This window comes from Crocodylus porosus, unplaced genomic scaffold, assembly GCF_001723895.1.
Source record: "Crocodylus porosus isolate Cpor-Errol unplaced genomic scaffold, CroPor_comp1, whole genome shotgun sequence".
Classification (NCBI taxonomy): domain Eukaryota; kingdom Metazoa; phylum Chordata; order Crocodylia; family Crocodylidae; genus Crocodylus; species Crocodylus porosus.
This window is the reverse complement of record NW_017728948.1, coordinates 14,957,833-14,982,122: the sequence shown is the minus strand read 5'-3', so window position 1 is coordinate 14,982,122 and position 24,290 is coordinate 14,957,833. Positions and strand designations below refer to the sequence as shown.

The following is a 24,290-nucleotide window of genomic DNA, read 5'->3' as shown; positions in this document are numbered from 1 at the left end:
TCTTCAAATTTGGTACCTACATTTTGTTCAGGTGTTACAATGTGACTTTTGGTCGACTGAAAGATATTTGAATACAAAGTTAGGAATTGGGTAAGCTTCAGGCACTCTGTGAATCTTGGAGTACCTGAGTTTAGTACAATACTAAATTCTAAAACTGTTGAAAACTTTCCACTTGACAACCTAGCACACTGTTTAACACTTCTGTCCCACTGGCCCCCCAGCTTAGTTGGTTATATTACTAATAGGGTACAGAAAATGCAGTCTTCTCTGTTTAATGTTTGCTATTGGGGAAAAATGCTAAAATGTGAGGTGTTTTGTAACTTTGTACTTGTACCATACATGCAGTATGTGGCAGGGGCCTTAATAAAGGTACTATGTAGTTGAATACCTTCTTAAGCAATGGTTCTCAAACTTTTTTTTGCAGATCACTTGAAAATTGCTGAGGGTCTTGGCTGACCACTTAAACTTTTTTGTTCTACAAATCGAAGCACACAACTCATATTTTAATAGCAGTAGTCTTACCTTTCTAATGCAATGGATATGCGTGTTTTTTTGAGCAAAGTTCTGGGAAGTCCGGTGTCAACTTTAGTCTTGGGTCACCTTTCTGTGGACCGCCTGAATGGAGCTCACGGACCACAGTTTGAGAACCTCTGTTCTAAAAGATATCACTACTTCGAAAATCTGCTGGCAGTCTGTATGAAACTTGTGTAGTGTTTCCCACCCCCGCAAACACACTTCATTGCTTATTTTCTTGAATCAAGACTGTCCTATTTGGCCCCTATGATGGACCTACCTCTGAGCTTCTCATGAGCTTGACAACACATCTAGCTGCATCTTCTTGGTGTGACTTGGTGGAGCTGCTGTGTATAATGCTGCTGCTTCTCCCCACACCTCCCTGCTACGGCTGTTGTTTGAGTTGGCAGTGGTGACTGAAGACCCTGAATCTGTGTGGGGGAAGAGGAAAATGAATGAGCACTGGCACTGCTCAGTCCCTGGTTTCCAGGGCCACCATTTAATCTCTTGTGGGCTGCCACTTGGACCGTTCTGTCTTAATCAGCCTTTGCTGATACTAGTAAGTGGCCCTTCGATAAATTGTGTGCGCAAAGTAGGAGAAAATCGCTTTGGTGGCTAACATTAAAGTCTAGGTCAGTTTGGTGTGCTAGGCAGTTATCTTTTTATTACTGATTTGTGCAATCAATACCGATTTCCATAGTCCTGAAGTTTGTTGTATAATTCTCCTCTATCTTATATTTAGGATTAATCAGAAATATGGAACATTACAAGGAGTATGTAGGATGTGATCTTTGTAAGATGCCTCTATCAAATATAGCTCAGAGGATTATGTCAGCTATGCAATCTTTTCCTTTGGAAGAAACTTATAATAACAGAAAAAGTGAACCAAGTAAGTATTAAAAAAGTGCCTGCTCAACTTTTAACTGCATTTCATATGATAGATAAATGTTTTTGAGACTAGATCCTGAAAATGAAAAGACAAAGGAAAATTCTAAAAGATGTACTTAGCGAGGAGAAGAGGGAATACAAAGACAATAGTTTTAATGTAGGAGTACCTGCAATAGTTTGGCAATGCTTTTTTCAGTCATATTAAAACCTTGTTTTTCATTAGTGAAATAGGACTACAGGTGCTCAAGTATAATGTGCATATGCACATGTGCTTTTTGAAACAAGACTGTAATTCTGCAGTTGGTCAAATATTAACTCCTTTTCAAACGAAAAAGTGTTCCAAGACTCATTCTGGATCCTTTATTATATTGACCAGGCACGGGCATTGTTTCAGTTGCATCTTTTATTTTATTTAGCTCTTGCGTCTGTAGCGATTGTTTATACGAGCCTATTCATATACATATACTCTGTCCTATGCAGTACAAATGATGATGACTTTGCAGAGAACACTGGTTCAATATTTTTTTTATCTGTGTACGAAAAGGAAAAAACTGAACTAGAAATTTGTTTGTCATGCACTGAGGTTTGCTGTCAATGGCACTTCCACTGGCAGACTTAACAGAAATCCAGAATAATCAAGGAATACTAAAATAGTGAAAGTAAATTTGTTTTGGGGTTCTATGTGTTGTCAGATAGCACAAATGTATGGCATCCTTTCTTTGTAAGCCTGTAGAAGTAGGTTAACATGTCAGCAATGAATGGTTTACCTGGATTTTTCTCTATGCTAAACAACCTACAGGTCAATTTACTTTTTCTTTATGTTTTAAGCATTATTGGGCAGCCTGTTGGGCCTAGTCAGTGTCCATGACTATAGCTTTCAAAACACCATCAACTCCATTAAAAAACTAAAAAAATAAAAAGGTTGGCCAGGCCTCCTGACCCATGAAATTATCGTCTTTATCAAATTCGTTCCAAATAGAAACTGAACAGGTATTAACATGCATGTAATTCCTTTTGTGAGTGTCCAGGGTTCCTCTTTTGGACTGATTGGAAGAAAAGAGAGAAGATGCCTACCACATAGTGCTTATGTCATTTTAACTAAGAGGAAATAATTTCATCTTCATGCATAAACAACTATGTTGGCCAATGCAGACTTCCAAATCTGGAGCAAATTTACAGTTAGGAAAAGCAGTGTACGTTAGTTATGTTAGTCTGATTATTCTAATACTTGATGATTTTCAGCCAAGATCTTTTGTGTGTGAGATACTGTTCATGGCAGGCATGGTATGCTGTAGTGCTGGGCTTAAGATCTTTGTCTAAAAATCCTTCAAAAACCAGAAAATAGCTAGAAATCCAGTATCATTGCTGAGTGAGAGCAGGGTTGGGGGGATGATGCATTTGTTTTGTTTGCTCTGAGCTTAATCCTGGCCAGCTGGAGAAGTAGACCTTTAAAACTAAGGACACTAGACTTGGTCATCTTGGTGGAAAGTTCAGCTTGATCAATGCCCCTCCTTTTCTGTTGATTTTGCAATAACTGTATCTAGGTGGAAGACAGGACTCTGATTTAAAAAAAAAAAAAGTTTAGTTTTGCTGACAGATGGGTAAGAGGTCTAATGCCAAGTCCATGAAATCACACAGGTGTGCAACAGGAGCTGTTACCTTTTGCTTCCTCTCATCTCCTGAACTGCCTTCTCTACAAATGGAAGGGGTGAGAATGCATAAAGTTAGATGCTCTTCCATCTGAGGTAACATCTGTCCCCAGTGGCACCTGTTTCCTTGGAGTAGTAGCTTGGCTGTTTTATGCTCTAGTCTAGTGACTAACCAAAACAACTTGTATAATGTTCTTAATGTATTCATTGTTGCTCATGCCATTATTTCAATCATTTTGCATGGAGGGTTGAGCTCCAGTTGGCCTTGGCTAATTGGACCAGGACATGGTTTCTCCTAAGGTGATCCTAGAACTTCCTTAGGGCCAGCGTCACTATCCTGAGCTCTGCAGCAGGGGCTCTGACCATCACAGTGACTAGGCCTGTGGGCTGGATGACCCACCTTTGATCTACGGGCTGTACATTGGCACCTCTGTTTTCAGTGGACTGTTAGTACTTTGTGCTCAGTGGATATGGGCTCTTTTCTTTGGGGGGCACGTTCTCTTGCTTGTATAGTAAGCTGCCTACTGAACAGGGTCCTTTTTTGTCCTTAGGCTTGCCTTCTGTTCAGATGTGCTGTGTCATTTCTCTGTGTTCCACCTTTTTGGGGGAGGGACATCATAATATGTCTGTTTGACTCTGAGGTGCAGCAATTGGGAGGGTCTGTTGGCAGAATGGGCATAAGTTATGGTCCAAAGACTCTTAATGGTGTCTCGCTTCAGGAACACCCATTAGATTTAGCCTGGTATTGGTGGGTGAGCTTTGTTGTACTGAAGAGTTGGTTGGGGGGGTCTTGGAAAGGAGGCACTGCTGTGGCAGAACCAAGGTGATTGATTACCACCACATTACTAATTGCCCAATATGGCATAATTAGTTTGCCACGGCCATTCCAGAGGAATGCTTTTTTAATATGACAAATTATTCTTACAGAACAGGAAGACTTTTTTGTTTGAAAAGTAGTATCTCTCAACCCATGCTTCTAAAAATCAATAAAGTAGAATGATTTTCATCTTTGTATAGATAATACAGTAACTGCACTATATAACAAGCAAGCAACCTTCCACTGTAGTACTAAAATAGTAGTAAGTATTCCTTCTTAAGCATTGGATTGCAAATTGAGCACAAGCTGTTCTGTTTGCGTTAGAGTTATGTGTCTCATGTTTATAACTTATGTATATACTCTTCAATAATAAGACTTTTCTAAAGGAAAACTTTTGAATGTCAGAATTTTAAAACTACACTCAATATAAAGATGCTTTAAAGAGTCAATGTTAAATTTAGTCTATTAACATGGTAAATCAGCTATAAATTAGAAACTGAGGCTGCTTAGAGACGTGTGTGCATACACACATGTATATATCCATTTTACTTCCCTTCTCTGATTTGCTCCCTCTGTCCAGCAGGGTGAAATTGCTCTCTCAGTCCTTGCCTGGCGTTAGTGCCCCATTTGCCCATCCCTAACTGCTACTATTGTCAGGCTCCTATCTTTCTCTCTTCCAGGCAGTGAATTCTTTTGTCAAAAGTTAACTTTTTTTCATATGATAACATGTTGCCGTTTCTCTAAACCTTTGGGCTCTCCATTCTAAAAGCCTCAAATTAGAGGAACTGCTTTTATAATAGTAAATGTAGACGGTTCAAGGAGAGTGTGTGCCTGTTTTAAGTGAGAAGAGAAAGGAGTGCACCTTGGTAATTTTAAAGCTCAATGTAGAAAATTGTAACACATTTTTATTAATTCCTGATGTTGATAGTTGTAAGAACACATTTGACAAATTCATTAGTGTTCAGGAAATTTCTTACTTGTAAGCCTTCCAGTTGGTATGATAGGTGGAGGGGAAAAAGCAAATAGTTCAACTGCTCAGATGAGCCTTTTAGAAACCTCAGTTTGGTGAAACTCTTGGACCTTACTTTATTTTGATAAGTATACAATTGAATCTTATTTTGATATTTTCTTGGAAATGCATATTGAGAATAGTGTTCCTTTTAAAAGAAGAGATGCTCTATTTCAGCCAAAGGTGCTGTCATATTATGTTCTGGCCTTGAGCTATGACTCCATGAAAGCAACAGTGGATGTATGCTGCCATCTAATGTTGTTTTTTCAAACTTCAGCTAAGATAGTTAAATTTAGGATAAGTTGTGACATCTGCTGAATAACTATAATGAAGATGGAAAAGGGGGAAAAAACTAAAATTCCTGAGTCTTGAAGCAGATTATGTCCCTAGCCATTAATATCTAGAACCTTATGTTAAAGATATCATGAAAATATCTTCCTGATCCACCATGGCTGGCACACCACCCCTGCCCTACTTGAACCATGTTGTTGTTTCATACTGTGAGATAAAGGCTTCACCAGAACTGTGGATGTACAGTGTTTAATACTTACCAATAATCTCCACTTCTATAGTATAAGTAGGTAGATCATGATTTTAATATTGCTAGCTTTGCGTGTTTGATCAAACCTAGTTATTACTTTGGCCAAATGTCTGGCTTTTACTGTACTGATAGCTTTATCCAAGTGCAAATTAAGATGTTAGAATTTGGCCCCTGATGCTTCAAAATAATCATAAGGTCATACGTATTGGTCTTTGCTTCGCTGTAATCTGTTTATATCAGATGAAGGTCCCTTCCAACCCTACTTCTTGATGATTTAATGTTTCTTTATGATTCTATGAAATTCAAATTTTATTTACGCTGTACACACATACTCTGTGTTAATAAATTTGATACACACACAGTATTTTGTTAGAAATAAAGTTCAAGTCATTCTTTTGAATTTGGTGAGTGTTCTTTGGGTCCTTTTGGCAAAAATGAATCAACTCCTGGGTTTTAATTTTGGCTTTGCCACATTACTTAACTCCCCTAAGTAGCACAGTCCTAAAAAACCAGAAACTTCTGTTTCACATTCACAAATTGCTGTTTTTTAACCTTGTGTGAAGAAAATACATTTTGCAATAGTAACACTTCTGCATGCACAGCAGTTCTTTTTATTTGTTGGGTGTTGTCTGTGTTAGACTTCTTGGCTAGGTACAGAAATTACACATAAACCAGTATAAGTGATTGCAACCAGTTCAAAACTGTAACACAACAGAAGTTCAGTGTACATACACTGCTTTCAAAATGGCCAAAACCAGTTTAAGATAAACTTGGGTGGATGTAGTATCAGACTTAACTGATTTAGGTTAAATTGGTTTATTGAATTTCTGTGTCATATCCCCTTCAGATTCACATTAACTTGCAGTGCTCCAGCATCTCAAGATGCTTTGCATCCTCCTTCCAGGGTGTGTGTGTGTGTGGGGGGGGTGGGGGGGCGCTGGCTAGCCTTGGCCCAAGCTGTCTGCTCCAGCTGAGTAGGGAGGTGTGCTGTAGCACCTTCCAGCTTCTGGCCCAGGCCACTGCAGGCATGTGGCTGCATTTCCGGAATCAAAAGTGAATCTCTGTTCCCTTACATCATGCTCCATAGCCTGTGGGAACAGCTCTTGAGCTGGGGATCAAGATCTCATTAATCAAAGACTTTACTGATGGAAGTCCTGAAAATTTTTATTTCTGTTACTGGTCAAGACTATGATCTCCACATTAGGAGGAAGTATGAGTCTACCCCTCTCTGTTTAGAATTGTCGGAATCTAGGTTTATAATATGGTAGCTCTAAATCTTATAAATAGAATCTAAAATTCCGTATGTTCTCCCTAACCGTTGCATGAGGTCAGTGTCAAATTGTATAAGTTCTCTAGCATAAGCGCTGTTCTATTCCTGTCAGTAACTATTAGGGTGGTCTGCCAGGGTGCAGATGGTCCACAATGCTAACTTTCATTACTTGTTTTGGACTGTAGCTGAAGTGATCTCATTGGATGCGGTTTTCCAATCTGGCAATACAGACTCTCTTTAAAGCACCTTTTCTAGTCCCTTCCCTATGTGGGGTGAGTAGAGTCAATCCTACGTAGGCCTGGTCAGTCATGATTGCAGCTGCTAAACTGCACACCTATCTCAGTTCCAAGTACAAAGTGACCATTGGACAATAGTTTCATAGTTGGTAGGGTCGGAAGGGACCTAAGCAGTTCATCTAGTCTGACCCCCTGCCATGGGCAGGAAAGGATGCTGGGGTCAAATGACCCCAGCTAGGTGGCTGTCTAGCCTCCTTTTGAAGACCCCCAGGGTAGGGGCAAGCACCACTTCCCATGGAAGTTGGTTCCAGCTCCTAGCTGCCCTGACAGTGAAGTAGTGCTTCCTGAGTCTACTCTCAGTCAACTTACGGCCGTTGTTCCTTGTTACCCCCGGTAGTGCTCGGGGGAACAGGGACTCTCCCATTACCTGCTGGTCCCCCTTGGCAAGTTTATAGGTGGTCACCAGATCCCCTCTCAGCCTTCTTTTGTGGAGGCTGAACAGGTTCAGGTCCCATAGCCTTTCCTCATAGGGCCTGCTCTGCTACCCCCTGATCGTGCGAGTGGCCCTCCTCTGGACCCTCTCAATGCTGTCCACATCCCTCCTGAAGTGCGGCGCCCAGAGCTGGATGCAGTACCCCAACTGCGGCCTTACCAATGTTGTACAGAGGGGAAGGATTGCCTCCTTGGACCTGCTTGTGGTGCATCTGTGGATGCATGACACGGTGCTGTTAGCCTTCCTAACCACGCCCCCACATTGGCGGCCCATGTTCATCTTGGAATCAGTAGTGATTCCAAGATCCTTCTCTGCCTTTGTGCTGATGAGAAGGGAGTTCCCCAGCCTGTAGGTATGCTGCTGGTTCTTCCTTCCCAGGTGCAACACCCTGCACTTGTCAGTATTGAAACCCATCCTATTCTCATCCACTCACTTCTATAACCTGTTGAGATCTAGTTGTAGCCTGTCCCTCTCTTCTAGCGTGCTCACTTCTTCCCACCTCTTAGTGACATCTGCAAACTTGAACAAGGTGCTTTTCGTGTGTCGCAGGCCGGTTAGGCGCTGTGAGTGTATCAGCCGTTAAGTTGCTGGGTTCGGGATTGAGGAGGTGAGTCAAGAGTGAAGTAAAGGCAAATTTACTTATAGTTTAGCATACAACAGTTAACAGATAGTACAGTAATAAAGAGCTAATAGTGAATGATAACAACAGATAGAATGACAAAGAGTTGCCACATGGGGCTGGCAACTTACTGGCAGTCCCTCTATGCCAGGTTCGTGCCAAGTTGTTCCAGTGAAGTTGGGCATCCCTGATAGACGCTGTCTGATGGGAAGGTCCCTTGGTCAGGATTCAGTCCTCACTCACACTGGGAGTCTGGGTTCTAGGCTTGGTATAGGGATGGTCCTTTTGTCTCGTCCTTCTAACTGGTCACTTGACATGCACGTTCCTTTATGCCTTATCTTATGTTAATCTGCTGGCTTTAGAGCCACTCACAGTCTTGCTCTATAGCTGTTACCCTATGGGATCAAAAGGTGTTGGAAATTATCATGAAAGGTTACTGCCCGAACTTGGGTTCACCCAATAAGCAAATTACACCACATTACTTTGAGGTTTGAAATTAGCATTACTCTGCCCAAGCTCAACCCCTTGGTTTCTTATTCCTTGGAATGTGCTAATTATATTAGGTGGTCAGATCTTGTTATGGCTGACCTTTAAAAAACCTGTTAGATCAGTTAATCTTGTAGTTTGCTTATTTTGGGGGCCCATGATCAGTGCAAACAGAGTCAACACTTTGGTTAAATTGTGACAGACAAATTCCACTTGGAAGTTGCAGACTTGCAAGCTTTGCATTAGTTAATCTTAACTGCTAAACAATTGCCTGGATGTCTCCAAAAGCATATATTTATTACTCGTGATAGTAACCCCTCTGGTTCTGGCCACCACATCATCACCCCTTGTCCAAATTGCCAGTGAAGATATTGAACAGTGCAGGCCCAAGGACCAAGCCCTGGGGAACCCCACTCCCCACATCTCTCCAGGTCGAAAATGACCCATCCACCACCACTCTCTGGGTGCGGCCCTCCAGCCAATTTACGACCTGTCTGACTATGTAGGCACTGACACCACAGATGCCTAATTTTTTAATCAGGATGGGGTGAGGGACAATGTTGAAGGACTTCTTAAAGTCCAGGAAGACTACATCCACTGTGACACCTGCATCCAAGGCTTTTGTGACCTGGTCATAGAAGGACACCAGCTTGGTCTGACAGGACCTGCCTCTAATGAACCCGTATTGGTTGCGCCTAAGCATAAACTCCCCTGCTTGCCCCTTGCAGATGTGCTCCTGGATAATTTTTTCAAATACCTTCCCCTGGACCAAGGTAAGACTAACAGGCCTATAGCTTCCTGGGTCCTCTTTCCTCCCTTCTTTGAAAATGGGGACCACATTGGCCCCTTTCCAGTCATCAGGCACCTCACCAGAGCACCATGAGTGCTCGTAAACCTGTGCCAGGGGTCCTGCAATGACCTCTCCTAGTTTCCTAAGCACTCTGTGGTGGAGGTTGTCAGGACCTGCTGATCTGAACACATCTAGTCCCACCAGAAGTTCCCTGAGTAGGTCCTCACTGACCCTGGGCCTGGCTGTGCCTCCGCTGGGTCTGTCTGGAATCCCAGTGTGGGGGATGACCCTGTCCCTACTCAGAAAAATGGAAGCAAAGAATCTGTTAAAGAGATTTAGCTTTTGTCATCTGGTGCTACCACCAGATTACCAAGCATGTCCTGCAGAGGCCTTGCATTATTTGGCACCTTTTTACCCCCTATGTATTTAAAAAAGGACAATCATTGCCTCTGCATGGATCTATGATTTAGTAATCACTGGCAGCTGCCCCTTTTGCTAATTGCCCATTGCCATAGGATTTGCTATTGAAGGAAGATGTCTTTTAATGTGGAGATGCCTCTTCAGATCAGCAACCATATGTGTTCAGGATTTCTGCTCTTCATTTTTCCATAATAAATATTTGTGTAATCTACTGGAAAAACTGCGTGAAATCTAAGGTGTAGACTTTTTGTTATAGAGGTTTGAACTGAGGGGATCTACAAGGCCAGGTTTCCAGCCTTGCTGATGTATGTGGTGGGGTGGAAGAGTTTAATGCATATCAAACTTGGGTAATATCTATCTTTTCTTTTGTAGGCCAAACCCATTGGACAAATTGGGGCTCCTTGTATCCAGGTTTCATTCCCCACTTTTTTCTTTTTTTAAATTCATGTAGGCTGAGTTTGGTAGTTTCCAACAGCATACTGCTGCTGAACTAAAGTTGGTTAACTAAACTGCCGTGCTCTTTATTTTGGATCCCAAGTTTAGGAGTAATCTCTTCTGAAAAATACTGCCAGTGTTTAATTGCCTACTGACCATATGTGAAACTTGTTTTGGGTTTTTTTTTTTAAACTTCACCAAATTTGGGTGGATTTTTTACAGGAAAGTTGAGAGGCACAAGTGATACCAGGGTGACACTTTTTTTTCAAGCCATTGGAACAATCTGGAGGTGCTAATGTTTCTGAAAACTACAAACTTCTTGATATAAGCAAAATACACTTTCACTCCGTCTGTTTTAGATAATGGTTAACTCTTGGAAAGCATAAGCATTATTCTGAAGTATGCAACTAGCATGGAAAATGTCAGTGCAAATAATTACATTTTGGTTATGTTGTAGGCAGTTGAAAATAGTGTGATGGAAAGTTTTTAGGTAACCTTAATAGACTTTTTTTTTTTTTCTATTTAAGGTGCTGTTGGGGAGACAAGCGAGTATAAATTAAGGGAAAAGAAAACACTCTTGGAACATGAAAAGGCAAGCATACTGCAAACAAAGAAATTGCTTGGGGTGTGTGTGTGATTTATATATTTCCATATATTATATGGAAAGCTATTGAAATTAAAAAATGCTTCAAGTTTTAACACTAAAAACAGTAAATACTTTTTTAGCCACGAGTTTCTACAGTTGTTCTGCTTCTGCTGGATGCCAGGTATCTGGCATCCATTTAGTAAGCAGTCCAGTTTTTCATTCATTTTGTCAGCTCACTAATGGTTTCCAAATAGTTTCTTCCTCCTTCTTCTAAAAGCAGCTAGCATTATCTTGAGGAAGCATTTCATTTTCCAGCTTGTTTAGTCTGGGAACTTTTCTTTGCAGTGGCCATCTGGAGTCCCATTTTGGCTGGCCAGTGGTGACATGTCTTGCCCACTCAATTTTGACCTCTTACCTCTTCCTTGTGATTTCTCCCCCTCCACCAAACCTTATGTATAATTCAGCTTTACATGTACATCAAGTAAACAAGTACTACATATAGGATTCTCCATTATTTCTCGACTGGAGAACATACTGAATTGAATTACCTGATTTTAATATTTGGGTGGCATGTGATGGGTGCTCCTCTTGACCTTTTGAGAGAACTGCTACTCTCTTATTTGGGGTCAAAAATTCATAATCCTTCTGCCTTGCACATGCACATTATATAGTTTGTCCCTGTCCAGCTAATTTGCTTTCTTCCTGAACCAATGATTCTCAACACCTTGGTCACAGCCAGCCACACGTAACAAAGCAATGTTTCTGTTTAAATGTGTTGTTTGACTATAAACTTGGTCCAATGGTAGATAAAGTCAAGTAGCTGACTTCAGCCAAGGGTTAAGTATGTACAGTGGTTGAGAAACGCTGGTCTGAAAAGTACTGCTGATTCTTTTGGTTTTACAAAGTTGCAGTTAAGGAATATAAAGAAAGGTGGAAGGATAAAGACCAGTCTTTTTGCTACCTTGGATATGGCCTAGAACTGAGTGGGTATGGAATATTTTAACTTCTTTTAAATTGAACCACTAAAGATTAGGTTTTTCACTGTTATGGAAGATGCACATTGATTGGGAGCTGTGGCTAAGAGTTACTTGCGGGTTTTTTGTTTTTTATTTTTGAGGTTGAAAGGCTTTAGTTTCTAGGCTGTTAACTGGGTACCTTTTTATAAGATTTGTAATCCCTTTCAGTATAGCCAGCAATAATGACCATTTGAGAAGATATTAAATGCATGTATTCCTCCACTAAAATAAAAATTAAATCTACATTAAACATTTACCTTCTGTTTATATTTTCTTGAATTAGAATATGTTTAACTTGACAAAATTCAAAATATGAAGCAGGTTTGTTTTTTTTTTTAAAGGCATCTCAGATGGCATAAAAAAATTTCCACAAATTATTTGGGGAAAAATATTCAAAAAATGACACTCAATTCATATTTATTTGGTTTCTGACTTTTAATATTCAATTGAATAATTTGTCCACTAAAATGTTTCTTATTTTTCTAGGAGATTCACAATTCTGTACCTGTATTATTAAAGTCTGCTTACACTGAAAAAAATACATCTCTTAAAAATGAAGTGTTTTGCAACCGAGAGACCAGCATGGGCTTACTATTGCCCCGCTTCTGTTCAAGTGCTGTTCTAAGTAACCAAAATTACTATTCTAATGCTATTCTAAGTCTACCAAAATGGCACAGTGGTGAAGGGAACTCTTCAGTAAAGACGAAGGAAAATAAGGATTGTGAAAAGAATCTTAGAGAATCTTCCAGTCTTAAAAGGAAACGGGATGTGTCCATGTATTGTTCACAGAAGTTAGAAAAATGGTTACCAGAAAAGCACTCTATTAATCCATGTAAAACTAAGTGTGATTGGACTTCCAAACAAGGTGAATCACCTGAAAAAGCATTTTGTGATGTAAGAAATTTAGAATATGAAGAAAAAATCCAATTCCTTGGAACTATTAAACGGGCATTGGCCGTAGTGATTACAATGGTATTTCAAGATGGTTCTTCACAGCTTAACTCTGATCAGGTTAGTGAATAATAATGGCCTTTATGATTTTGAGAGGTTCATGTTTGAGCTAAGAGAGATGCTTTTAAAAAATCAGATTTAATAAACCTGAAACTGTGAAACGGAACTTGTTCAGAATGTGTTAAATTTCTTACACGTGGATTGTGACTCTGGGCTCGGTCTTGTGCAAACCTGGGCGAATTTGTGTTTGGGTTTTCCAAAACACGAGTACAAAACTTGATTAAACTTTGTGATTTCATCTGCATCTTTTTAGGATCAAAGCAAAATCTATTACTATAGAATTGTGTGCGTCTATATATTCATGAGTGTGCAGACTGCTCCCACATGGAGAAAGACTCTCTTCTTAGGATTGATTGCAGTGAGAATCCTGGTGGCACTGGAGTAGGTGATCTGGGAAGAAGCTTGAGGAGTCTTTTGGCTTGGTTCAAACTCTTGATTGCCATGCCAACCATTAGGAAGTTGAATTGCTGACTAAGGCAAAGTACAGACAACAGATTTAATCTTTTGCATTGGATTTGAAGTCATCTAGCTTGATGCACTTATCTCAACTGGGCTTGATTCTAACAGCCATTCAAGGACACAAGATCACATTGATTTTTCAGGCTTTTGGTCTTTTGTACTAAAGATTGGAATAATGACTATTAGGGTTATTCTGTGTATGGGGAAGAAGGGCTTAAGTGCATATTCTTACGGACCTTTAGGGACCCTGCAATTGCAACACTGTTGCTGCAGAGGGAGTCATCCCTTCCAGTCCAATATTGTGGTCTAGGTTGGGGTGGCCAACTTGTGGCAGGGGTACCAGAAATGGCACGTAGCAGATCAGGGATGGGACAGGCAGCACAGCAACAGGGCAGAAAGCAAAGGAGCAAATTAGGCAGGGCTAGGAGCAGAAAGCAGAGTAGCAGATCAGGTAGGGGAAGGGGAGCAGAGTGGCACTTAGAACAGAAGATGGTGATGACCTCTTCCTCCATCCAAGACCCCCCTCAGGTCCTGTAAAACAATTGACCTCATCATTTTCTGTGCTATAACCAAGACCTGTGATCCTGCCTTTGTTATCAGAATTAGAATGGAGATCAGATTTGCAATCTGACTTTGGACCAGAACATATTTTAGGGCTGAGCTTGGGGCAGGTGGAGGTGCTGGGAGGGTGGATTAAGGGGTTATGATGAATTTTGGGGTGGCTGCACCCCTTCCTCCTCCCCCATAGCCCCTCTTCCAGTGCCGCTGCCACCCCAACCTGAGTGCAGCCTGGCCCAGCCCCTGCCAGGAAGAGCCTGGTGCCACCCCAGCATGCAGCAGCAGCAGCTTGCCCTCACCCTGCACAGAGCTGGGCAAACGGCCCCTCCCTCATGCTGTCCTAAGGTGTGTGCTGCAGCAGGAAATGCCTGCACCCCCTGGACAAGCTGCTCAAATCTCCATTCTGTGCCCTAGCCCCACTCCCTTCCTCGCTGCAGGGACCTTTATCTGTCCCACCCCCCCATGCCCCTTCCCCCACAACAGACTTACCAACCCAGCCTGGCTGCACTTCTGGCTGCCTGCAGCTGTGCACATGCACGGGGCATTTATCGGCTACATCAGCCAAAATTAGCCAGTTGCCAATACTCTCAATTTTGGAGATTGTAAGCTTTTTTCCTTTGTCTGTACTTGTGAATGTTTAGGGAGCCTTGTTCAGCACTGGGAATCCTGATTGTTACTGTAACAGAAATGTACACATCATTACATGTATGTTTGATAAATCTAGTGCAAGTGGCAGATTGCATCTCCTAAAATTTATGGGAAAATTGAATTTTTCATATAGAATTGCATAAAAATTAACTATACAAAATGTTCCTAACTTTAACCAACTATACCTGTAGGATTTAACTTCATCAGTAAAAGGAATCGCTGTATTAGTGAAAAGTCAGTCAGACCACCTTTGCCCTTCCAGTGGCTGTTCCATTGCTAATCCATTGAATACCTGTGACAGGAATGATAAGCTTGTTTATTTAAAGCTAGAGCACACTTCTGTACGGGGACAAGAAGAACAGGCTCATAAGCAATACAGTAGGTGAGAGAACATTTACAAAAATTGTTCCATATGTCTGTTTTTAATAATATTAATGTTGACTATTGTTCAGCACTATAAAACGGTATGTAAGATTTGTCCAGTTTCACTTTTTTTTGCTCATAGGTACTGTGTTTTAATTTCTAGTAGGTTTTCATGGATGTTCTTATGGAGAACAAAGACTGGCCTGTAGCACAGTTCTTTGAAATGCAGAGATTTTTAAATTCTCGAACACCTTTTTTTTTCTATAGTTTTTGACATTTTAGAGGGTATTCTATAGTAGGTAATAGCATCTTTTTATAGGTCAGATGTTGGATGTGTGTTATGAAACAGCTCTAGATAAGGCAATCATTTGTTTACATCTTTGCTGGAATGCTAAATTTGTAAAGATTTCATTTATCTCTTTTAAATGTCCAATTAATCTAATTTAATTAAAAGCAATTTTATTTGAAAGGAAATCATACAGAATCCGTGGGCTTCAAAGGTCACCCAGTGCAACTGTCTGCTTATGTGAAGTATGTGCCTATTCTCAATATATCACTAATGCACCTTTCCTAATCTGCATGGGCGACTGGTGCTACCTTAGTCAGGGAGGGCATGTGTATCCCCTAGCAACCAGTCAGTGACCCGGGGGGTTCCCTACGCGGTCAGTCTTACTAGGCTGAAGGGTCCCCCCACGGCTGATTGTGAAGCGGCCACAGCACTCCCAATCCCCAGCCAGCACTCACAGGGGGTGCACCGGCACTCCCACATGGCCCCCCCTGCCCATTGCCTGAATGGTGAGCGTGGCCAGTAAGGTGGTGCACTAGCGCTTTCAGGGGGTGCAAGTGCACCCCCATGTACCCTCTACATATTGCCACTGCTCATGTGCCTTACATTTAGTACCTCTGGGCACTCTTACATGTGCTGCAGAGGTGGTGGTAGGGCACTTTAATTTAGAAAGCTCTGTGGCATCTCATGTGTCAGCTTCCCCTCGCTTCCAAATGGTGGCAGAGGTGTTTAAACTCAAGCTTGTCTGATGAGCTAAAACTAGCAATCATCCCTTCACCCACCAGATATTACCAATTAATTTTTTTTTTTTTTTTAATTTGTCCTAACTTTCCAAGTGTTAAAAGTCAGACCAACTAGTTTATAATTTTCCCAGGTCCTCCTTGACAGAAACAAACAGTAGAAGATGAGGTGGGGAGGGCAGTGTGATACCTCTTCACACTTCTGCAATCCTGCCTGTCATCCATGAATGTGCAAATATTGCCAATGACTAAGTTGTTTTCCGCTAGCTCCCCTAGCACGCTGACATGAAATATGACACACCCTGTTACCTTAAATTTAATTTTTTTTCAAAAGTTCTCTGGTACTTTCTTTAAGTTATTGTTCTTTTCATATTTATCCAGATGTAATTTACAGCTTTACCCTCAAAGTCTATACATTTTTGACATAACATGCAATGCCTTCTTTGCGTTTCCCATACCTGTCATTCAGGAACAAAGCATACCTCACAATGTGCATATTCCAGTCACAGGAATTATCCCACCAAGTCTGTGATGCCAGTTAAGTCATAGTTCTTTTTAGGTACTATGGCTTTCATTTTGGCCTGCTTGTTCCCCATGTTTCTTGTATTGGTATACACTTTGCAAAGATGCTTTCCAGACTACCCTGCTGTTCTTGTATCTTTTAAAAATATTTTAAGCCCCTCCTATGGCTTCTGACCTCTTCCAGGGTTAGGTCCCATCTCCCAGTCCTTACTCCTTGATTCCAGTGTATGAAGTATGTTATATGATGGTGGGGAGAGGAATTGAGATTCTAATAAAACAGAATAAAATAGTCAGATTTTAAAAATTCTTTAGAATTTTGCTAAGGAGCACTGATGACTCGGTTCCTGGACAGACATAACATTTGAAGTACTTTAAATGACAAGCAGACAGACGCATGTGCCCTGTGAAGTGCTCTAAAAATGGCTGAAGCATTCCAAAAATGACGCTGAATGAAACAGTAGCTTTCTGCTTCTAGATACATGTACATGCTCAAGTGGAGCCTGAAAGGGAGTTGCTTGGTCCTCTAGCATCTCGGAGTAGTTTGTTCTTCCCCTTTCTTGCCCCTGTGGGATAGTGGGCAAAAAGCAAGGCAGACAGTTAAATGAGTACTTCCATGTGTACTTAGCTGTCCTTGGCAATCTCTGGTGCTCCAAACTGGAGTGGAATTTGGAGTGCTTCATATATGCATCTTTTGCTTTTGCGATCTATTGTGAGATACGTAGTGTTATAATTGAACAAAAAGTTAAAAGAAACTTGTCAATTTTTCTTTTAACAGAGAAATTAGGGGTTATTCTCTACTCTGCTACTATGCTGATGTATGAGAATCTTTAACATTTGAACAAAATCTATAGCTGTTAATCTGCTATTTAATCTTTGTTTACTTTTAAATACAATTTAGTATTCATGAGAAGTCTCTTTATTGCCACCCCATTTCTGACCATAGCAAAGTCTTCATAAAACTTTTTTTAAATATGTGCATTTTATATATATATTTTATTTATTTATTTTTTTAAATTATAAAACAGCAATTGAACTGTGAATATGTTGAGGAAGAGGGGAAAACATGGGACCATTTCCAAAACATCTTGTAGTAACAAGCAAACTATTTTTAAATAGCATTTAGTGCTGTGCAGAAAAAATGATAATTTGAAGCTTTCAGTAACTAAACTTGATAAATATGATTGACAAAATCAGAAGATCATGCTCGCTCAGTATCTTTTGTACTGGTAAATTGTGGCGACATATGGAAATTGCATTGAACTTTGCACTTAAATATAGAGGGTCATCCTCTTTACATGTATGAAGAATAGAACATATATTCCCAACAGTTGCAAGTCTGTGTATCAAAAGACTATTCTGAGAATGTGCAAGTTGCATAATATTAACTGAACAAAACCACTTAACTTCAGTTACCATGTTTGACCAGACATAAGAAATCTTTTAATTTTAACTGTTATTTCTGTCCATATTCAATGTAATCCTGCATCTTATAAATATTTATCCAGATACAATTTTATTTTACATTCAGTAGTTTGACACAAAATATTTAACTAGTGAATTTATTTTTGTTATGCAGACAAATATTAATTCAAATACTACAGTGTAAAGGTACTGTTGTTTGCTTCAATGCAAAGGATTTTCTGAGAACATTACTCCATGTTTATGGCAATGAGATCTGCTGGAAACAAGGTAAAATGTTTTGGGCCAATCTTCTGTATTCACCAAATCCTCACTGGAACAAAAATATATTAACAAAATATACTTTATTAACAAAACACTTATACAGTATTACTAATAGCATAACATTAATGTAGTTTATATGACACACTTGAATCCGCTTGACACTTTTTCACTGTTGTTGGATACCTGATGGGTATTCTCTAGCCTGTAGCATCTCCACTTAAAACACTTTCTTGGTGGTAACTGAGAATTGCCTTCACCATGTTCCATTCTTTTAGAGGTGTGAGACTTAACCTATATATCTGTATGCCATTTGTCCTTTCTTGAGCAATATTTCCTTGGAGCATGACATTCCTGTAGACTACTGATACATGGTATATTCAAGTCTCTTTAGACCACTTTTCAAGTATTTGGTCCAATGCTGGAATTTGTGCTTAATCCAAGGAATCATAGAAAATTAGGGTTGGAAGATCATCTAGTGCAACCCTCTGCTCAAAGCAGGACCATTGCCAACTAGATCAACCCAACCAAAGCGGTGTCTAGTCAAGTCTTGAAAACCTCCAAGGAGGTTTTCAAAAAAGGTGAGGTTTTCCATCACCTCTCCAGGTAACCTATTCCAGTGTTTTACTACCCTCATTGTAAGTAAGAAAATTCTTCCTAATATCTAACCTAAATTTCCTTTAAGGCAACGTAAGTCCATTGCTCCTTGTTCTGTCATCTGCCACCACAGAACAGTTCAGCTCCATCTTCTTTGGAACCCCCCTTCAGGTAGTTGAAGGCTGCTATTCAATCCCTGTCATCAGTCTTGTCTTCTCCAGACTAAATAAGCCCAGTTCCCTCTGCCTCTCCTCGTAAAACATGTTTCCTAGCCCCCTCACCACTTTTGTTGCCCTCCACTGGACTCTCCAATTTGTCCACATACTTTCTGTAGTGGGGGCCCAAAACTGAATACAGTAAATGTATATCTTCCAGTACTTACACCTAGCAATATATCCCCTCATATTATCCTCTTCTTGAGGATGCCTCTGGTAGTTCAACATGTGTGTTTTGCATTCCTACAAGCTTTCTATCCTAAATCCTACGTCTTGGCCGGCAGCCTGGGAAGTTTTCCTTAGGTTAGGGATTTTTGTGACTGGAGAATATTAAAAACTTTAGACTTTTTTAGTATCTCAAATTAAGAATCCAGTTCATGTGGCTTCTTTTGAGAAAGTAGCACAACTCTTCAGTTATTATACTTAACTAAATATGTTTTCTGACTAGATTCTTACTCATCTACCTGCATTCTTTCAGACTTGAGAAGGGGGCAGTATTATCAAAAGTATTTTTTTTCTGATGGAATGCCTCTCATTTATGAATATTCTTTTGGTGTAGATTATGTTTAGAATTTAAGGATTCCTGCTCTTGAAGGGAATTAAAGGGGAATGCTCCATAGATTGCTCAGGCACTAGCAGCTTATCTCAGAATAAGGTTAAACTACTAGAGAGTCAGAGTCCAAACTCTTTGAGACTTAGTGCAGCCCCCTTAAGACCTTCCCTAAGGACTCATAGGATGCCAAAGTAGCAGAATTAGAAGCAATTATCTTGAGTGCTGGAGTTTGTCCTTCAACTTCAAATTGTTGCTGATGCTGCTTTGAGAAGTAAATTATTTTAAAAGAATATTAAGGTTGCAAAGTCAAATACTCAGGTTAGGAAATGCCAGATATGTTCCCCATGGGGATCAAAGATATCTTGTTCCAAAAAGACATAATTGCCAAGGTGACACTAAGATGTTTCTTTCTGGAAAACTGCCAAAAACTGGGGGTAAAAAGGCATTGCTCTGCTGAACTTGGGTATACTAGCTGATGGCCCAATAAACTTGTGCTATTTCATTTTTGCATATAATTTTAAAGGCATTGCACTGGATGAACTGATATTATTGACTTAGTTTGAAAAATTCCCCTGGAGCAAGCAGGCTTCAGGTCAGGATGGAATAGTTGTGATCAAATACTACTTGCCTTTACATCATGCTTCAAAACAGGCTTTCAGCAGTGTTGGCTCAGACACTACTTACTTGCCTTGCTGGTGCTTCTACTTCCCCATTTCTCTAATAAAAGCCACTGTGCCTTCTTATCCCAGGAGTTTTGGGTTGCAGTTTTGATTAAATTGCCTGCCATGTGGTTATATTGAACTTAATGACTTCAAAGGTGTTCAGTCCAGTCACAGCCCACCTTCAACGCTCTGGATCTGGAACTCAGTGAATCTCATTCTAGAGTGAGGTTCTCGGGCTTCACCTCACAGCCCAGCCTTACACCTTAAATACCGTGTTAAATACCTTGTTTGGGAAGTTACTTGTCAGCTGTCACACTCTTGACTCTAGCTTCAGTGTCTGGTTGCTCTATGCTTTATGTCCATCCTAATCTTGTCCGATTCTTCCAACCCAAATGTCTGCCACACAACATTGCACTGTCTCCCTTGGTGTATGAAATATATCAGCTTTGCTACTGTTGCGTCTAAGCCTTATCTAAAGTGCATATTGCCATATCGGTATTGCACCTTCAAGTACTTCAAACTACTACATAATTCCCAAACTATCAGGTGCAACTGGGCCACTCTAACCAAGTGCTTGTGGGCATACAAAGTGCTTAGTGCTGAGACGTGAAGTGCTCGTGCAGGCAAAGGTTAATCCTTATCTTGGTTCCTGGTTAGGAGTGACTGCCTCTTGCAGTTCATTCAGCACTTTCTAAACCTTAGTTTTCAGGTGTCCTTTCTGTCTGTCTCCTGGCAACAGACTTGAAGGAGCAAATTCCTGTTCTTTTCCTGGCTCTGAACTTCCCCTCCTGCCCCATTATGCCCTCACCAGATCCTTAGGCCCACGGGGAGGTTTCTGTGCCACCTCTCTCAGGGCTCTGTACCAGACTCCTGCCCTGGCACAGGCCAGCTGTTTGTTGAATAGGGCTGCCACTTCATTGTTCCACTGGTAAGCTCTTCTTTAACCCCTTTTTCTCATTCTCTTCACAAGCAGAAATTTAAAAGTGGCAACTTTTGCTACCCAGTGGGTGCATCTACATGTGATGCTACATCGCCGTAGCAATGTGCTATGGTGACATTGCATCGACGAGCAGGAACCACAACACCACAGCTGTCACTGTAGTGATGTACTCCTTCTCATATAGTGTGTTGCTACGGCGATGTATTAGCTAAAAATAACCTTGCACTGCTGCCACACCGTAGTATTAAATGATGGTGCAGTAACAATGGCTCCGTAGGGGCATGTGTAGATGTGTCCAATGTCATGCATTTTATTACTGGATCTTGAAATCATCTGCTCTTACATGGTTGCCAGTACTTGCATACACATTCCTCCACCTGTCATACACTGAAAAATATTAAATACCAAAGTATTAAAAAAAAAAAAAATTCTGGCTCGGCCTATGTTTCCAATTCATCAAGATATCAGTCATCTACTCCCAGTTCCTTTTAAGTCTTGCCAATCATTTTGCATTATGGCAAAACTTTAATGGCATATAATATAACTAGAGAAGAAATTTGAAAAGTAAATGTAATAAATGTCAAACCTGTTTTGCTAACACTGACTTAAATAATGTTTGACAATGGGTTGCTATGTTCAAGCAGTTTGCACTGAAGTTTGATTTTAAGACATGTAAGCTTTACTTCTTGTTTTCCCCAATCTAGTGGGTTACTAGAAAATTATGTCAGAATAATTAAGTGTCAAATGACAGACTGTAAGGTCAGACACGGTTAAATTACAGTTCAGCACGAATGAAAAAATTCAGATCGTCACCTGTTGACATTTTAGCAGTCAACAGGAATGTATGTAATATTAGAAACTGATGTTGGCAGCTTTTCCAGCTTCCACAGGATAAGGAGAAATAAGGGATACTGCGTTTTTGGGCAACAAGCACAGCAGGGTAAGATGAGTGAGCCCAAGAGCATGACTGCCAAAACAAGTAGATTTGCTGCCTTCTGATATCTCTTTCATGTGATTCTCAACACATGCACGTCTTTAGATATGCATACCTCTTGTGTGTGCTTAGATGTGGAAACTTTTGCCTTAATAGTTCCTGTACAGAGTGCATGTATTCTGCTCTTCCTTTTGCTCTACAGTGGTAGCATAAAGCATGGCGCACAGTGCCTGCTTCTTGGTTGTGCTCAGCAGCCTTCTGTTGGGAATGCTCAAGATGCAGCATTTTTGCTGTTCATACTGACAGGTTTTTTTACTTTGCTCTTATGCATTGATAATTAGATTCTTTGAACTTGTTTTTTCCATTTGTTCTTTGATAATTAGTTTTTCATAAGACAGTTTTCATTTTAATTTATTGCCTTTGTTCATTTATGTTGCTTTTTGGCATTTGGAAATGTTTTTGACTTGTTGGCCTTCTCTAGCACAGATAGGTCTCTCAAAAGATCAGGACCTCACTTGCTTTTAACAGGGATGTCTTCCATATTTCCAGGTTTCATATAATGACTTGTATGAGGGAAATAGAGCTATCCCTGCTAGTGATTTGCCACTACTGTCTGAGAACAGTTCATATTTTGGGGAAGTGTTCAATTTAAAAATCTTACACTTCCCAAAACAGAAAGGACAAAAAGGCTGGATTCCAGGCTTAGCAACACAGTAAATTCAGGACACTGCCAGGTACAGAGACCTGAAGAGCTCAGGTTCTCTACTCTGAAAATCATTTTCAGTACTAGAGAAGGTGGACTCTGGTGAATTTAAGTCTAAATGTAGCTCCAGGAAGAAAATCCCTGACTTGTTCCTCCTTAAAAATATTTTCTTATCTGACTTTGAGAATTTGCAGCTCCCAGTGGACCTTGGGATTGTCTTAGCGTGGATTATTTAGCACTGAGGCACAAGTAAAGAGAAACGTACTGCCTCAGTGCTACAGGGGTGACAGGTTTCCACAAAGGGAGTATGAGCCAGTTAGAAATCACTTTCACCACCACTGTAGCATTGGGATTTTTGTTGGTACCCACACCCCAGCATTAATGTTGGTTCTGTTGAAATGTGGAGCAATGTAAGCAACTCTTGACTGTATCCGACCCACCAATGCTGATGCCACTTGTGATGCTGCCATTCTTCACAGCACCGATGCTCACCTGGTCCTGATGGAGCCATTCATTGCTGTTTTCATTTGCTGTACTAGCACAGTTACTAGCGCATCCAGGCTATTGGTATTGGACCCTGTGTTGGAGGCTTATCAGCAGGGATCCAGGTTTCCCATTTCCCACAGAAAAATGGAGAAAACCATGGATTTCCCAGCTTACTTGGTGAAAATGTGGATTTTCCCTTTTAGCGGGGAAACTCTGGATTTCACTCTTTTGCAAAGAGCTGTGCAGGCTGGCTGAGTTCCAGCCTGCAAGAGCTGTTTGCAAAAAGGGTGGGAAAGCCCAGCCCTGCCCGGAGGGGGAAGGAGAAGGGAATAGGGAGGGACCTGATGCAATCACTTACCAGAGGTTGCCTCAGGAGGAGGATCAGTCTTCTTAATTTCTGGAGATAAGTGGAGCTTGGGGGTTGTGGGGCAGGGCTGGGGGGGAAGCTGGCTGGTGGCTGAGGTAGCGAGGATGTTGGGGGAAGACATGTAGTGCCTGCCAGCCAGCAGGCAGTCCTAGTGGGGCTTTCCCCAATACTTTGTCCTCCTTCAGCCCTGGCAGGCAGGTGGGGAGGGAGGGAAATAGAGTGTTCCCCAGGGCGCGGTGGTATAGGGGTGAGGGGCACTGCCAGCCCCCTGCCTCAGGTCATTCTGTGCCTGCTCCCAGGATCTCGTGCTGCTTGCCTGTGGCCAGCGGCAGGAAAGCTGCACAGGATGTGGGGCATGGTGGCGGCCGTCGCGTGCGAGCCCTCCCAGGCATGTGATGCCTGCAGAGGGGTACTGCTGCCCTCACCCCTGCTCTGGGCTAGCAGCATGAGGCACAGCGGTGGTGGTGTAGTGGTTCTGGCAGCCACCGCTGCGTGAGCAGAGGTGCAGTGTGAGGACAGCTGCTGGCAGTGGTGGCTGCCAGCAGCAGCACGGTGGCCATGATGGCCACTGTGTGCCAACACCACTGTTGCTGCACCCGACACTGCTTGCCTGGAGCAGGGCCGGGGGGCGAGGGCAGCAGTGCCCCTCTGTGAGCTGCACATGCCCGTCCAGCCAGGGGCAGGGTGGTGCAGGGGCTCACACATGGTGGCCTTCACTGCACCACTGTCCCGTACAGCTTTCCCACTGCTGGCCGCGGGCAAGCAGCGTGAGGTGCTGTGGCTGCAGTGCAGTTGTGG

At 41.4% G+C, this 24,290-nt stretch overlaps 1 protein-coding gene across 1 annotated transcript in view; it reads left to right on the top strand.

The window, feature by feature from the left end:
* The first annotated feature begins 3 nt into the window (after window positions 1-3).
* The window catches only part of POLN (DNA polymerase nu), a 215,139-nt gene continuing 190,852 nt past the window's right edge, over window positions 4-24,290 (top strand). The window contains exons 1-6 of the mRNA XM_019552905.1: window positions 4-90; window positions 1,256-1,402; window positions 10,694-10,758; window positions 12,255-12,779; window positions 14,636-14,826; window positions 17,932-18,044. Of these exons, the coding sequence (XP_019408450.1) occupies window positions 1,270-1,402; window positions 10,694-10,758; window positions 12,255-12,779; window positions 14,636-14,826; window positions 17,932-18,044 (1,027 nt within the window). The 5' untranslated portion in view covers window positions 4-90; window positions 1,256-1,269. The remainder of the gene's footprint in view (window positions 91-1,255; window positions 1,403-10,693; window positions 10,759-12,254; window positions 12,780-14,635; window positions 14,827-17,931; window positions 18,045-24,290) is intronic.